The sequence below is a fragment of the Heterodontus francisci genome, chromosome 6, assembly GCF_036365525.1.
Source record: "Heterodontus francisci isolate sHetFra1 chromosome 6, sHetFra1.hap1, whole genome shotgun sequence".
Lineage (NCBI taxonomy): Eukaryota > Metazoa > Chordata > Chondrichthyes > Heterodontiformes > Heterodontidae > Heterodontus > Heterodontus francisci.
In genome coordinates, this window is record NC_090376.1 from 122933009 (window position 1) to 122947956 (window position 14948).

The window sequence follows — 14948 nt, forward strand, 5'->3', positions numbered from 1 at the left end:
CCAGTAACGCTCACTGCCTCAATGGGAAAGCAGCTTGTCAATTTGTGAAGTTCATTACGACTTTAACTAAAGAAAATCTGAGATTAGCCTTAATGAGGCCCTACTCTCGTTTCGTAGAAACTGATTTAACCAAAATAGATAACTCACTGAATGTACCATACTCACAGTTTTGTAACATCTGCATAATGTGTTCTTTTATCAGCGGAAGCACAACTTTACCACCAAGGCCACAGGCTATCCTGTCCAGGGCGCTTTCACCAGCAACAGCATTGCTAGGTGAAAACAAAGAGAATGCAAGTCACTAGCAAAGCTGTTAAAAATTCAGTTCAACCTTAATTAAAAAGAACTTTGAATGGCAGCAACTGGCTGAAGTCAAATGGAAGATCACGTTAACCTTTTTAAACCCAAAATCAAATATGCATTCTTAGCCTCATTAGCAAGTATACTTCATAAATCCAACTGAAGTTCTAATTTGTATTTTTGAATTATAAGAGTTTTAATTTTATTCCAATTTTTACAGGGACATTTTACTTAATTAGCAATAACTTGCAATTATACAGCACCTTTACTGAAGTAAAAATATTCCAAGTTACTTCATATGAATGGTACCAAACAATATTTGACAGTGAGCCACATAAGGAAATATTAGGACAGATGACTGGAAGCTTGGTCTAAGAGGTAGGTTTTAAGGAACATCTTAAAAAGGAGAGAGATGGAGAGGTTTCAGGAGGGAATTCCAGAGCTTTGGGCCCAGGGCAGCTGAAGGCACAGCCACCAATGGTGTAATGATTAAAATCAAAGACATACAAGAGACCAGAATTGGACAAGCGCAGAGATCTGGTAGGGTTGAACGGATGGAGGAAGTTTCAGAGAGATGGATGCGCGAGACCACGGAGAGATTTGAAAATAAGAATGAAAATTTCAGAACGGAGACCCTGTTGCACTGGAAGCCAATGTAGGTCAGTGACCACAAGGGGGTGAACGGGACTTCGTGAGAATTAGGATACAGGGAGCAGAGTTTTGGATATAGGATAGTAAATGGGAGGCTGGGAGCTCAAGTGCAAAATTATTCCAAAATGTCTCCCTGACAACTTCTAAGCTCTTGTAAACCATGGCGGATTTACCCATGATAAATGAGCTCAGATACAATTCAAGTAAATAAAGCATGCAGATAAAGATGTGGGACACAGATTGTAACTGAGTTTATGAGGTGGGGTTGGTGAAGTCCAATTGGTTTATCTAGATTCCTTCTTGACTGGTTGCCAGGATGTTATCAGCAACAGTAACAGACCTGGGAGCAGACATCCTACCCTGCTTATTCACCATAGGGTGTATAACTTCAGAGGGGAAAGAATTCCTTTTAAGAACAACAGAACATAACTGTTCAGAAGAACAAAAATTAAAGTTGGTGTAATAAAAGCAAAATACTGCAGATGCTGGAAATCTGAAATTAAAACAGAAAATGCTAGAAATACTCAGCCGGTCTGGCAGAAACGGTGGAGAGGTCTGATGAAAGGTCTCAGACCTGAAACGTTAACTCTGCTCTCTCCACAGATGCTGCCAGACCTTCAGAGTATTTCCAGCATTTTCTGTTTTTAATTAAATTCGGTGATCTTGTCCATTGGTAATAGCACTGTTTTGCAATATAGTCAGCTATCCTGACATCAAGCACAATATATCAATAGATTTTGCTCTTCTCTCTCAAGGGATAACTCTTTCCTGTGGAATACATTCACTGCAGTGGAATCCAGTTATCTGGTCACAGGAAAGGATTATATTAGTCACACAAAAGAATCAATCTTAGTACTTTATTTTTAATTAAAAGTCTCAGAATCACAGAATACAGTGAAGAGGCCCTTCGGCCCATCGAGTCTGCACCGATACATTAAAACACCTGACCTGTCTACCTAACCCCATTTGCCAGCACTTGGCCCATAGCCTTGAATGTTATGACGTGCCAAGTGCTCATCCTGGTACTTTTTAAAGGATATGAGGCAACCTGCCTCTACCACGCTCCGAGGCAAGGCATTCCAGACCGTCACCACCCTCTGGGTAAAAATGTTCTTCCTCAAATCCCCCTTAAACCTCCCGCCCCTCACCTTAAACTTGTGACCCCTCGTAACTGACCCTTCAACTAAGGGGAACAGCTTCTCCCTATCCACCCTGTCCATGCCCCTCAATCTTGTACACCTCGATCAGGTCACCCCTCAGTCTTCTCTGCTCCAGTGAAAACAACCCAAGCCTATCCAACCTCTCTTCATAGCTTAAATGTTCCATCCCAGGCAACATCCTGGTGAATCTCCTCTGCACCAATGCAATCACATCCTTCCTATAATGTGGCTACCAGAATTGCACACAGTACTCCAGCTGTGGCCTTACCAAAGTTCTTTACAACTCCAACATGACCTCCCTGCTTTTGTAATCTATGCCTCGATTGATAAAGGCAAGTGTCCCATATGCCTTTTTCACCACCCTATTAACCTGCCCTTCTGCCTTCAGAGATCTATGGACAAACACGCCAAGGTCCCCTTGTTCCTTGGAACTTCCCAGTGTCAGGCCATTCATTGAATACTTCCACGTCACATTACTCCTTCCAAAGTGTATCACTTCACACTTTTCAGCGTTAAATTCCATCTGCCACTTTTCTGCCCATTTGACCATCCCGTCTATATCTTCCTGTAACTGAAGACACTCCACCTCACTGTTAACCACTCGGCCAATCTTTGTGTCATCCGCGAACTTACTGATCCTACCCCCGACATAGTCATCTATGTCGTTTATATAAATGACAAACAATAGGGGACCCAGCACAGATCCCTGTGGTACGCCACTGGACACTGGCTTCCAGTCACTAAAACAGCCGTCTGTCATCACTCCCTGTCTCCTACAGCAAAGCCAATTTTGAATCCACCTTATCAAGTTACCCTGTATCCCACGTGCATTTGCTTTCTTGATAAGTCTCCCATGTGGGACCTTGTCAAAAGCTTTGCTGAAATTCATGTAAACTACATCAACTGCACTACCCTCATCTACACACCTGGTCACATGCTCAAATTCAATCAAATTTGTTCGGCATGACCTCCCTCTGACAAAGCCATGCTGACTATTCCTAATCAAATTTTGCCTCTCCAAGTGGTGATAGATTCTCTCCTTCAGAATTTTCTCCAATAGTTTCCCTACCACTGACGTGAGACTCACTGGTCTGTAGTTCCCTGGCTTATCTCTACAGCCTTTCTTAAATAGTGGGACCACATTAGCTGTTCTCCAGTCTTCTGGCACCTCCCCCGTGGCCAGAGAGGAATGAAAAATTAGGGTCAGAGCCCCTGCAATCTCCACCCTCGCCTCCCATAGCATCCTGGGACACAAATCGTCCGACCCTGGAGATCTGTCCACTTTTAAGCCTTCCAAAACCTCCAATACCTTGTCACTCCCTATGACAATTTGCTCAAGAACCTCAGTCTCTCTCTCTCTCTCTAAGTTCCATATCTGCATCCTCTTTCTCTTGGGTGAAGACAGATGTGAAGTATTCGTTCAACACCCTACCAATGTCCTCTGGCTCCACCCACAAATTTCCCCCTTGGACCCTAATGGGTCCTACTCTTTCCCTGGTTATCCTCTTCCCATTGATATACTTACAGAATATCTTGGGATTTGCCCTACTTTTACCAGCCAGAGCTTTCTCATATCCCCTCTTTGCTCTCCTAATTGCTTTCTTAAGCTCCATCCTACACTTTCTGTACTCCACTAATGCTTCCATTGATTTCGTCTCCTTCTATTTGCTAAAAGCCTCTCTTTTACTTCTCATCGTACCCTGAATGTTTCTGGTCATCCATGGTTCTCTGGGCTTGTTGCTCCTACCTATTACCCTGGAGGGAACATGTTGGGCCTGTACCCTCCCCATTTCCTTTTTGAATGCCCCCCCCATTGCTCTTCTGTAGATTTCCTGACAAGTAACTCTTTCCAGTCTACCCTGGCCAGATCCTGCCTTATTTTACTAAAATTCGCTCCACCCCAAGCCAAAACCTTTTTTTGCAACTTGTCTATTTCTTTCTCCATAACAAGCTTAAATTGTACCATGTTGTGGTCGCTATCACCAAAATCCTCCCCCACCAACACATCAACCCCCTGTCCGGCTTCATTCCCAGAATTAGGTCCAGCACTGCACCCTCCCTTGTTGGATCCTCTACATATTGAGCTAAAAAGTTCTCCTGTATACATTTTAAGAACTCCGCTCCATCTAAGCCCTTAACACGATGACTATCCCAATTAATGTTGGGAAAGTTGAAATCACCTAATATAATTACCCTATTATTTATTATTTTTACACACCTCTGCAAATTGCGCACATATTTGCTCAATTTCCCACTGACTATCTGGGGGTCTATAATAAACACCTAGCAATGTGGCTGTCCCTTTTTTATTCCTAAACTCTACCCATAAAGCTTCATTTGATGCCCCCTCCAAGATATCATCTCTCCTTAGTGACTCCTTAACTAATATTGCAATGCCCCCTCCTCTTTTACCCCCTCCTCTGTCTCGCCTGAAGATTCTATATCCCAGGATATTGAGCTGCCAATCCTGCCCCTCCCTCAACCATGTCTCCGTGATGGCTAATATATCACAATTCCACGTGTCAATCATTGCCCTTAACTCATCCGTTTTACCTGCAATACTCCTGGCATTAAAGTAGAGGCCTTCCATCCTGGTCTTACTCCCTTGAAACTTACTTCCGCTGTATTTTCTCAGACTTGTTCGCTTTCCAGTTTTGAGCTGTGTCCCTATTCTGCTAGGAGTCTGCATCCCCTCCCCCTGTCAAATTAGTTTAAACTCCTCCCAACAGCACGAACAAACCCACCAGCAAGGATGTTAGTCCCCCTCTGGTTCAGATGTAGACCGTCCCGCTTCTACAGGTCCCACCTTTCCCAGAAACAGTCCCAGTGGTCCAGGAATCTAAAACCCTCCCTCCTGCACCAACTCTTAAGCCACGCATTCATCTGTACTATTCTCCTATTTCTATACTCTCTAGCACGTGGCACTGGGAGTAATCCAGAGATTACAACCAGAGAGGTCCTGCTTTTTAGTCTACTGCCTAACTCCCTGAATTCTTGATGCAAGACCTCATCCCTCTTTCTACCTATGTCATTGGTACCAACATGTGCCATGACCTCTGCCTTATCACCCTCCCCTTTCAGGATGCCCTGCAGCCGTTCAGTGACATCCCGGACCCTGGCACCAGGGAGGCAACACATCATCCTGGAGTCACGTTGACGGCCACAGTAGCGCCTATCTGTTCCCCTGACTATAGAATCCCCTATTACTATTGCTCTTCCTCTCTTTCCCCCTTCCTGTGCAGACAGGCTGCTTGTGGTGCCAGAAGCTTGGCTCTGTCCGCACTCCCTGGAGCAACCAGCCTCATCAGCCTCCAAAATGGAACACCAATTTGCAAGCGGGACCCCAGGGGACTCCTGAACTACCTGCCTGATTCTCTTGGACTGCCTGGTGGTCACCCATTCCCTTCCTTCAAGTCCTTTCAGCTGCGGTGTGACCACCTGTCTCTACGTGCTGTCCACAATGCTCTCAGACTTGCAGATGCTCCACAGTGTTTCCAGCCGCCGTTCTAGCTCTGAAACCCGAGCTTCCAGGAGCGGCAGCTGGACACACTTCAAGCACACATGCTGATCCCGGGGACTGGAAATGTTCCCAGATTCCCATATGCAGCAAGAGGAGCAAACAACGGCTTCAAGCTCTCCTGCCATGACTAAACCCTTTAAATTTAAAACTTTAGAAGATTATAATTTTAAAAAAACAACTAAGTCTTGCTAAAACAATGAGTTACAATTCAACCCACTTTGAAAAATACCCACCAGGACTTACTCACCAGTCAGCTGTGCTCTTTGGAAACTCTCGGCTCCCCTCACTGAGGACAAGTAGGAAATGAAAGGAGCTCCTCGCTCCCTCCTCAGCGAACTTCCTCAGTCACCAAACTTCCACTTTAACACTCTAATGCAACCCAAGTCAGCACTCCAGTGCAAACAAGGTCAGCACTGTAAGATGGCCCACTTTTATACTGACTGACTCTAGCCTGAAAACTGGTTTAAGCCAAATCTCGAATTAACAAGGTGCAGCTGCAAGCAGAGCCCAAGTGAACTCTGTTTAAAGCTAGTCTAAAACTCACCTTCTCCAACCCAAACAGTAACTGTTAAGTTAATCTGCTAAATAAAAGACAGACTAGACTCAAGATAAAATTAACCCTTAATTATCCTCAGTCACCAAACTTCCACTTTAACACTCTAATGCAACCCAAAACTACCCTGTGCAAATCATTAATTTTATGATGCTACTGTTAAAGATAAATTAGACAAGAAACATGCCCAAATTGCAATACAGATATTTTGGTGCTCATTTGATTTGAACCCCTATGCCCTTCCATAAAAAGCTAATTTTTATCGTCACGGTCCTGTGCTTTTTTCTCTCTCCTCGGGAAATATTGCAGTGTGCCTTTAAGGCTGTAAAAGATTAGTACATCTTTAAGGCAGAAAACTCCGGAGACTTTGAGCCAAAGTGCATTCTGGTTGCCAGGCAACAACCATACAGAGCGAGAGAATAGAGATTCAATGCATCTGTTTTGAACTTTGAAAACTGGCTGGCAAAAAACTGGTTTGGTCAGTTGACAGACTGTTCCAGCACGCAAAGGAAGAAGGAGCGCTCTCCAAGTCAATTTAAACCCTGTATAGTTTCTCTCTCAAACTTCTAAAAAGTTTTAAGTCAAATTAATTCCTTAAATAAATAAGGAAAAAAAAGGTTTTTATTCTTTCACAACAAATTATTGATCTGCTGTTGTCATCGCTGGAGAAAAGAAGAGTTTCATACTACAACTGCTGAACTGAACTGCTGAATTCCTATCTTTGGAAGGATCTTCGGTTTCATCAGGCCTTGCAAGTCTACAAGTGAACCTTGACTGTGTTGTATTAGAAGACCATTCATCAGGAACGTAATCTGAGAAGACTTTTTTTTCCCTATTTATCAGTCAGCTAATTTAAAACAGAGTATATGTATGCAAATGCAGGAGTTAGATTTTTAAATAAGTTATGTCTTTAGATATTGGTTTATCTTAAAAGTGTTTAAGTTTTTAAAAAAATAAATAGCAAATTTGTTGATTTCTAAAGATACTTAGTTTGGTTTGCCTCATTCGGGGGTCACTGGATTACTTCAATTCAGCTGCCGCTTTCTTCGATTTGGAAAGCTTAAAGTAATATGATGCAACCTGTGGAGCGAGGGGACTGAATTGACAGTGCGTTGCTCCCACCGCAATCAAAATCATATATTTTGATTGGGGGCTTTGTCCTGATGGGTCGTAACATTATTGAATGTGAATTACCTGTCAAAGTCATCGTCTTCAAGTTCATCCGAATTTGACCAGTTTTCATCATTCTCTAAATCCACCATCATTGTTAGCATCTGTGGAACTGAATAAAGATAATTTAATGAAAAAAATATATATGTTAATGTTAAGTAAAATGCAACTTTAGTATTATAGCCACCGCCCGCACACAAAAACAATGAGATTGTACCATTTTATTTACTACATACCCACCCCTAACACCATATCAATGGTTCACTTTAACCAGATCAATTTTCTTCCCAAGTATATACTGATAGGTTATCCATTAGGCAATGAATTTGTTTGCTTTGCCAGGTCCACAACTTCCATGCATTAGCATTGTGAAAAGTTTTTAAGCACTAAGCAATCTTAGTTTTAGTTAAGGCTGTAGCACCAAAAGGCAGTTTTTTTGACTTCTTTAAAGTGCAAATGGATTTGTCAGTTGTCTTAGTTGGCCACTCCCCTGACAGGGATAAAAACTCTCTTTCAAAGATGACAGAACAAATCCTGCAGATCAGACAATTCGCATGTCAATCGCACGCTGGCACTGCAGTAAGTGACTGGGATTGATTTGATGCACATAACTTGCATGACGCAACTATCCTCCACTGACTGCACTTTGCTAGAGAAACATTCCTGCTGTGCATAGAAGACTGCTGTAGTTTTGGTCACGAGTATGGAGGCTGACACTGTGGTGTCAACATTCACTCCAAAATATCTAAAGCCTATTTTTGAAGTAATTTTTCCTTAGTTATTGCAGGATGAAAGCTTTCATCGCAAAAGGTGTAAAAAAAAAAAAAAAATCCAGACTTTCTACTGTTTTACTCCTCTGTAGAACCCTGTGCTGCATAACTGATACACCAGGGTTCCACCATCATTGTTAAAAATTGTATTGGAACTGGGACACCCATCTGTTTCATGTCATACTACAGTAATTGGGAGTCTACAGCTTTGACTCACAGATAACGAGCTACATCAAGGATGCCACAAGTTAGTGAGAACATTCAGTCGTGTGCGTCAACTAAAGATATTACTATCAAAATCTACATTGAGAAAGAGATCTGAGCTAGCATACTTAACTTCTAATTATCTAGCACCTTTAATGTGCTAAAACATCCCAACACACCACAGGATCTTTATCAAACAAAATTCAACACTGAACCATGTAAGAAGGTACTAGGAATAGGTGACCAAAATCTTGGTCAAAGAGATAGGTTTTAAGGAGCGTCTTATAGGCAGAGAGAGAAGTAGGGAGGCGGAGAGGGTTAGAAAGGGAATTCCAGAGCTTAGAGCCTAGGCAGCTGAAGGCACTGCCACTAATGGTGGAGTGAAGGAAAGCAAGGATATACAAGAGGCCAGAATTGGAGGAGCGCAGGGATCTTGGAGGGTTGTAGAGCTGCAGGAGGTTAGAGAGAGAGAGAGAGAGAGAGAGAGAAGCAGAGTGTTTCCAGTCATTGAGGGGTCAAGAACAAGGGACCATTGATACAAGATTATAAGCAAGAGATTTAGAACCGAGGGCAGGAGAAACTTCTTTCTGTAGTGTTTTGATGCTCTGGAATTCACTTCCAGGGTTAGAGTCTGAAGCAGAAACAATATCAATCTTCAACATCAGACTTGATAGGCGGTTGAACGAAATGGGAACATGATAGGTAAACGTGATTGGGACTATTATCTTGTGTAGAGCATAAATGCTGTCATGGACTGGTTGGGCTGAATGGCCTGTTTCCATGTCACAACTTCTTGATATTGCTAGGTACAGGATATGGTAAATGCATGAAACTCATTCGAGAGGAGTTATGAAATTTCAAGTAGCACTGTTACTTACTAGCTTGTGATACAATATTGCTGTGTTTTCTCAGCATGGCAGAGGCTGTCTCAGACAAAGTCACTATCACTTCCAGTGCCAGCTGACGCTGCATGTTTTGCAGTCCAGTGTCTGCACAGAGCTGTAGATTAAAATGGGGACAAATTACCATCAATAACTCAGCACCATTTTCAAAGGTGATATAGCAAGCAGATATAATAATCTATTATGTATAACCACTCAACCAATTCTGGACTATTTAAAAATCCAACCAGAAACCAAATGATGCACACTGATAAAGTTAATATGCTGCAGAGACCAATCATCTCTCAACCCTTTCCCTACTCCCACACGCTACAGGGCAATTACGCCTCCTTCAGATTCAACACCACACTCTCACCCACTGGGATCAGAACTATTCTATAATAAGTGTAATAGTGTCAGGGAATGGACTCACTCATTAATTTTTTAACAAATACTACACAGTGCTTATATATCCTTTGACATAACCCTCCAAACCCATGACCTCGAACACAAAGTGCACGAGAACACCAGCACCTGCGAGTTCCCCTCCAAGTAACACACCATCCTGTCTTGGAAATATATTGGCCATTCCTCCATTGTCCCTGGTCAAAATCCTGGAACTCCCTCCCGAACAGCACTGTGGGAGTACCTACACTACATGGACTGCAATGGTTCAAGAAGGTGGCTCATCACCACCTTAAGGGGCAATTAGGGACGGGCAATAAATTCTGGCCTTGCCAACGATGCCCACATCCCAGGAACGAACAGAAAAAAAGCATGGAATAATCTGAGAGATATTTAGACCAATACAACAACCATAAGTGAGTGCGGTTTGCATATTTATTTCTAAAAAATAAAACCCTCAAGAATTTTTTTTCATTTCAGGACATACAATACAATGCAATAACAAAAGCGAAATACTGCAGATGCTGGAAGTCTGAAATAAAAACAGAAAGTGCTGGAAATACTCAGTAGGTCAGGCAGTATCCGTGGAGATGTTATCAATACAAAGCTGAAAGTTAGCCTCCAATTAGAGATATATACACATAAGGAGACATTTGCAGGGCGATTGAGAAAGAGCAGGGGAGTACAATGAATTGGATAGCTCTCCAAAGAGCCAACACACAGCTATGGTGGGAGGAATTTCCTCTTTTTGTACTATATAATTTTATGAAATTCTTTATACGGAAATAAGTGGTCAAATAAATAGCTACTAGCTGAATTTTGATCTTAAATTTGACTTTAATCGAGATCAAATCCAAACTACTACACCACGTCAAGCTAGAATACATTTAAACAGTAACTTACATTAACACTTAAACAGGAAAATAAACATAAATCCAGGCAAGGCTTACCTTGAGGCTTAATGTTAAGGTGGGCTCGAGATGAGGACGTAAATATTTTGGTGCTGTATCCGCAAGCTCCACCAATGATTTCAGCACAGAATCATCATTTTGATAACAGGAGTCATTGACAGCCTAAATCACAGGACATAAGATGAGAAATGAAGGAATACTGCAGTACTAACCAAAGTCTTTTGAGGTCAACGAAATACTTCGAAACATTTTAAGAGACTTGTAGCTCATGAAAATCACTAGAACCAAAAACTCAAAGCCGAAACACAATCCAACATTGAGATCTTCCTTGCTTATCTGATGGCCACAACCTGCTATCAGTATCTCACAAAGACATTTAAATGGTTTAATTGTACAGCTGAAGAACTGTGTTTCACCAATTCTGGCCTCTTGCACATCCCCAATTTCCTTTGCCCCTCCATTGGTGGCCGTGCCTTCAGTTGCTTAAGCCCAAAGCTCTGGAATTCTCTTTTTAAACCTCTCCTCCTCTCTCTGCTCCTTTATGATTCTCTTGGACCCTTACCTCTTTGACCAAGCTTTTGGTCACCTACCCACTATTTCCTTGTGACCAGTGTCAAATTTTGTCTGATAACTCACCTGTGAAGCACCCTGGGACACTTTACCATGTTAAGTGTGTTATATAAATAAGTTGTTGTCTATAACATGCTGCTACCCACAATGTTAAACAATCATTCATACCTACTCAAAAACTTCCACTTTTACTAAAAATTCACAAGCAATATATGACTTCACTGCAACAATTATATAGAATTTTACAGCATAGAAACAGGCTATTCGGTCCCAACAGGTCTATGTTGGTGTTTATACTACACGCTAGCCTCATCACATTCCTCTTCATTAAACCCATTCAACATGACCTTCTATTCCTTTCTCCCTCATGTTTTTAATCTAGCTTCCCCTTAAATGCAGATCTTTGCTATTTGCCACAACCACTCCCTGTGGTAGCGAGTTTCACATTCTCATCCCTCTCTGGGTAAAGAAGTTTCTCCTGAATTCCCTTTGGATTTATTAGTGACTATTTATGATCTCTAGTTTTGGATTCCCCCACAATTGAAAACATCTTCTCTATCAAACCCTCAACTATCCCTTGCGGTAGCGAGTTGCCAAGTTACACAACAAACACTGCTCACCATCAAACACTTTGGTTATTTATTTAGGATAAGACTAGATTTGAAGTTCATAAACTCCACAATGAACATAATTATCATCACATAAAACATATAAATGTGCATCTTGATACAAGTTTGTTTGCAAATAGTAAAAAGAAAAAATTTCATACCAGTAGGATTCCAGGCAGCATGTCGGCAAAGTGCTTTTGAAGGGGAGTATTATTCTCATTAGCCAGCACAAACGCTGCTGCAGCCCTGGCAGCTAGCATTCGAATCTAACAAGAAAAGCAGCAACAGAAAATAGCATCTTTACATTATCTCTGGACAAAACATTAAGCATCTTACTTTAAAAGATTAAAAATTGTGTCTACGATTGAAGAAAACTCATCACAGTTGTCACCAATGAATACAGGAAGGAGGAATACACCCATGGAATAGGTATTAATCAGATTTAAATGTGTGTTTTGGTCTTTAATATGCCTTGCCCCCTCCCTACCATGTAACCTCCTCCAGTATGACAACCCTGAAATCTCTGCACTTCAGCAATTCTGGCCTCTTGCGCATGCCCAATTTTCATGGCTTCACCACTGGTGGTAATATTTTCAGCTGCCTAGGCCCCAAGTTCTGAAATTCCCTTCCTAAACCTGTTCCTCTTCCTTTAAAATGCTCCTGAAAACCTACCTCTTTGATCAAGCTCTGGGCCACTGTCTCAATAACTCCTTACATGGCTCGGTGTCTAATTTTGTTTAACAACGCTCATGTGAAACACTTTAGGACATTTTATGTTAAAGGCACTATATAAATGTAAGGTGATATGCTGTATGATTTCAGATTTGTAATGTTCCCCACTGTCATGCAAATGCTACTACAGTCTGTGCCTCTTAATTTGAAGGTGCATAATTTAAATTATTTTTTCACAAAAATTTTATTAAAATGGCTCAATGTAAGCTATTGAATTTGATTTTCTGTAGTTTAAAACTGCTTTGAATTCATGGGAAATCCTTCTTTGTTTAGTCTACTTCTATCTTTAGTAATCACATTCTCTATTTGTTTTGAATTTACTGATAATGCATTTTATTTTATTTAGAGATACAGCACTGAAACAGGCCCTTCAGCCCACCGAGTCTGTGCCGACCAAGAACCACCCATTTATACTAACCCTACAGTAATCCCATATTCCCCACCACCTACCTACACTAGGGGCAATTTACAATGGCCAATTTACCTTTCATTGAAGGTTCCCAATTTTAAAAAAAACCAAAAAAGGATGGTTAAATTCAACCTGAAAAAGCACTCCACTTTCTGATGAGTTAGTCTGAAGAAACACATTAAAAAAAACCCGAGCATCTATCAACAGTATTTACTTTTAAACAAAAAGTGGAAAATGCACACCGACACAGGGGCATTGAAAATCAGCAGCAATGTATATTATTCCACTATCTATACTGTTTTCACATTAAATGTAATATTACTTGTAACAGGAAAAGTGGCTTCTGCTTGTTTCATGCAACAGTTATTCATTTTAATGGATAAATGTCCACATTTTACCAGAAGGGTCACTAATTCATTAGCTTCTTAGTCTCATACCAGAAATCCAAAAAGCTGGGCATTCCTATTCAACAGCACACCGAACTGCAGATAACAGTGATAACCTGCATTGGCTGCACTTACCGATGAGTTTTCCTGGTCTTGCATACATTGAAGCAACATGCGCTTGATAACGTCAAGATAGTGTTGTTGCTGGTTTCCAAAAATTCCTGGGAAATTCCTATTAAACATTGGTGGGTAATAAAGTAAATTCATAACTCAATACACATGGAACTAAAAAAAGAACTTAAAGCAGGCAAATATCAATCATTACACGCTGCTGTTGACCTTCCAAAAATTCAAAGCAGACTGGTCCCATTATCACCTCTTTTTGCCATGTAATCACTCCTGCCTTTTAGGCTACCTCACACCTGCTTTTTCTTTTTCTTTCCTTCCCCCATCCCTGCTTTTCACAATTCTGTACTTGCTTGACAAATTGTCCATCTCTAATCTTATTCACTTCTGACAGAAGGTGGTCAGCCTGAAACGTTAACCGTTTCTCTCTCCATGCATGCGAGCTAACCTGAGTATTTCAATTCAAGTCTGGGAAGAGGTGGGGAGATTAAATCCCATTCATCTTTCAAGCATGATTTGCATAAAGGTTTCCATTTGAAATGTACCAAAAGAGGTACCAAGCCACAGACTCCACAGGGAATAAAAGCTTATTGGTAAACTGATTTGAAACCAGAGAAAACTGCAGAAATCTTGCAAGCTTTGAGATATCCTGGAGTTTCAAGATGTTGATGATATTTTTGGTACAAGACAGAACAATTGCACTTTTCCACCTGATCTTTAATGTATTCTAGACCATGGAATTTGTATCAGAAGGAGCAGTGCACAGCGCGAGACTTGTCAAGATCACATTTCTGTAGGTTAATGCTGGGAAACAGTACATTCCCGACAGATTAAATTTAGAACCCCAGAAGCATCACCACAGGTTGCTTTCAAAGTACATTTTAAAATGAAAGACCCGAACTATCAATTTTCACAAATAATTATGGAGTTCAGCCTCATAATCTGTCAGTTCTTACATAAATTCACAATCCTTTAAATGGAAGCCTTTTTCGTATTAAAATTGTTTTGACTTTAGTCATCACATATCACCTCAAAGATAATGCCAGTGAAACAAGACAAAGTGATAAATGACATTTGTGCTACTAGATTGAAAGTTTTTTTTCCCAAAAGTGGGTGGAAGATTAAATGGAGGGAACAGGAGGTAATGTAAATCAATACAGTACCTAAACCTTGTTAAAACAAAGTTGGGTTAATCTGAAATAGTTTACCATTACAGCAATTTTGGAGCTAGCTGCTCCTTCTCAGCTTTCTACACACTACCGGGATGCAGCAGTTACCAACTTCAGATCACCAAGACTAAAAAAATACTTTACAGGTTATTCATTCAGTTAACAGACTTCTCAAGCTCAAAGTAGAAAAACATTCTTATTCTTCAAATCGATGCGAGCAGCCCATTCCCCAAGGGTCCATACGACCATACGAATTAGGAGCAGATGTAGGCCATTCAGCCCGTCGAGCCTGCTCCGTCATTTAATAAGATCACGGCTGATCTGTTTCGGTCTCGAATTCCACACACCCATCTACCCCCGAAAATCTTTGATTCCCTTGCCTAACAAGAATCTATCTACCTCTGCCTTAAAAAATATTCAATG

At 41.1% G+C, this 14948-nt stretch overlaps 1 protein-coding gene across 2 annotated transcripts in view; it reads right to left on the bottom strand.

The window, feature by feature from the left end:
* Positions 1–14948, bottom strand: part of kpnb3 (karyopherin (importin) beta 3) — a 72217-nt gene that overhangs the window by 30460 nt on the left and 26809 nt on the right. For both annotated transcript variants that reach the window (XM_068034257.1, XM_068034258.1), the window contains exons 5-10: positions 13366–13462; positions 11865–11969; positions 10565–10687; positions 9207–9327; positions 7379–7466; positions 166–272 (exon numbers count right to left, since the gene is read on the bottom strand). In XM_068034257.1, the coding sequence (XP_067890358.1) occupies positions 166–272; positions 7379–7466; positions 9207–9327; positions 10565–10687; positions 11865–11969; positions 13366–13462 (641 nt within the window). The remainder of the gene's footprint in view (positions 1–165; positions 273–7378; positions 7467–9206; positions 9328–10564; positions 10688–11864; positions 11970–13365; positions 13463–14948) is intronic.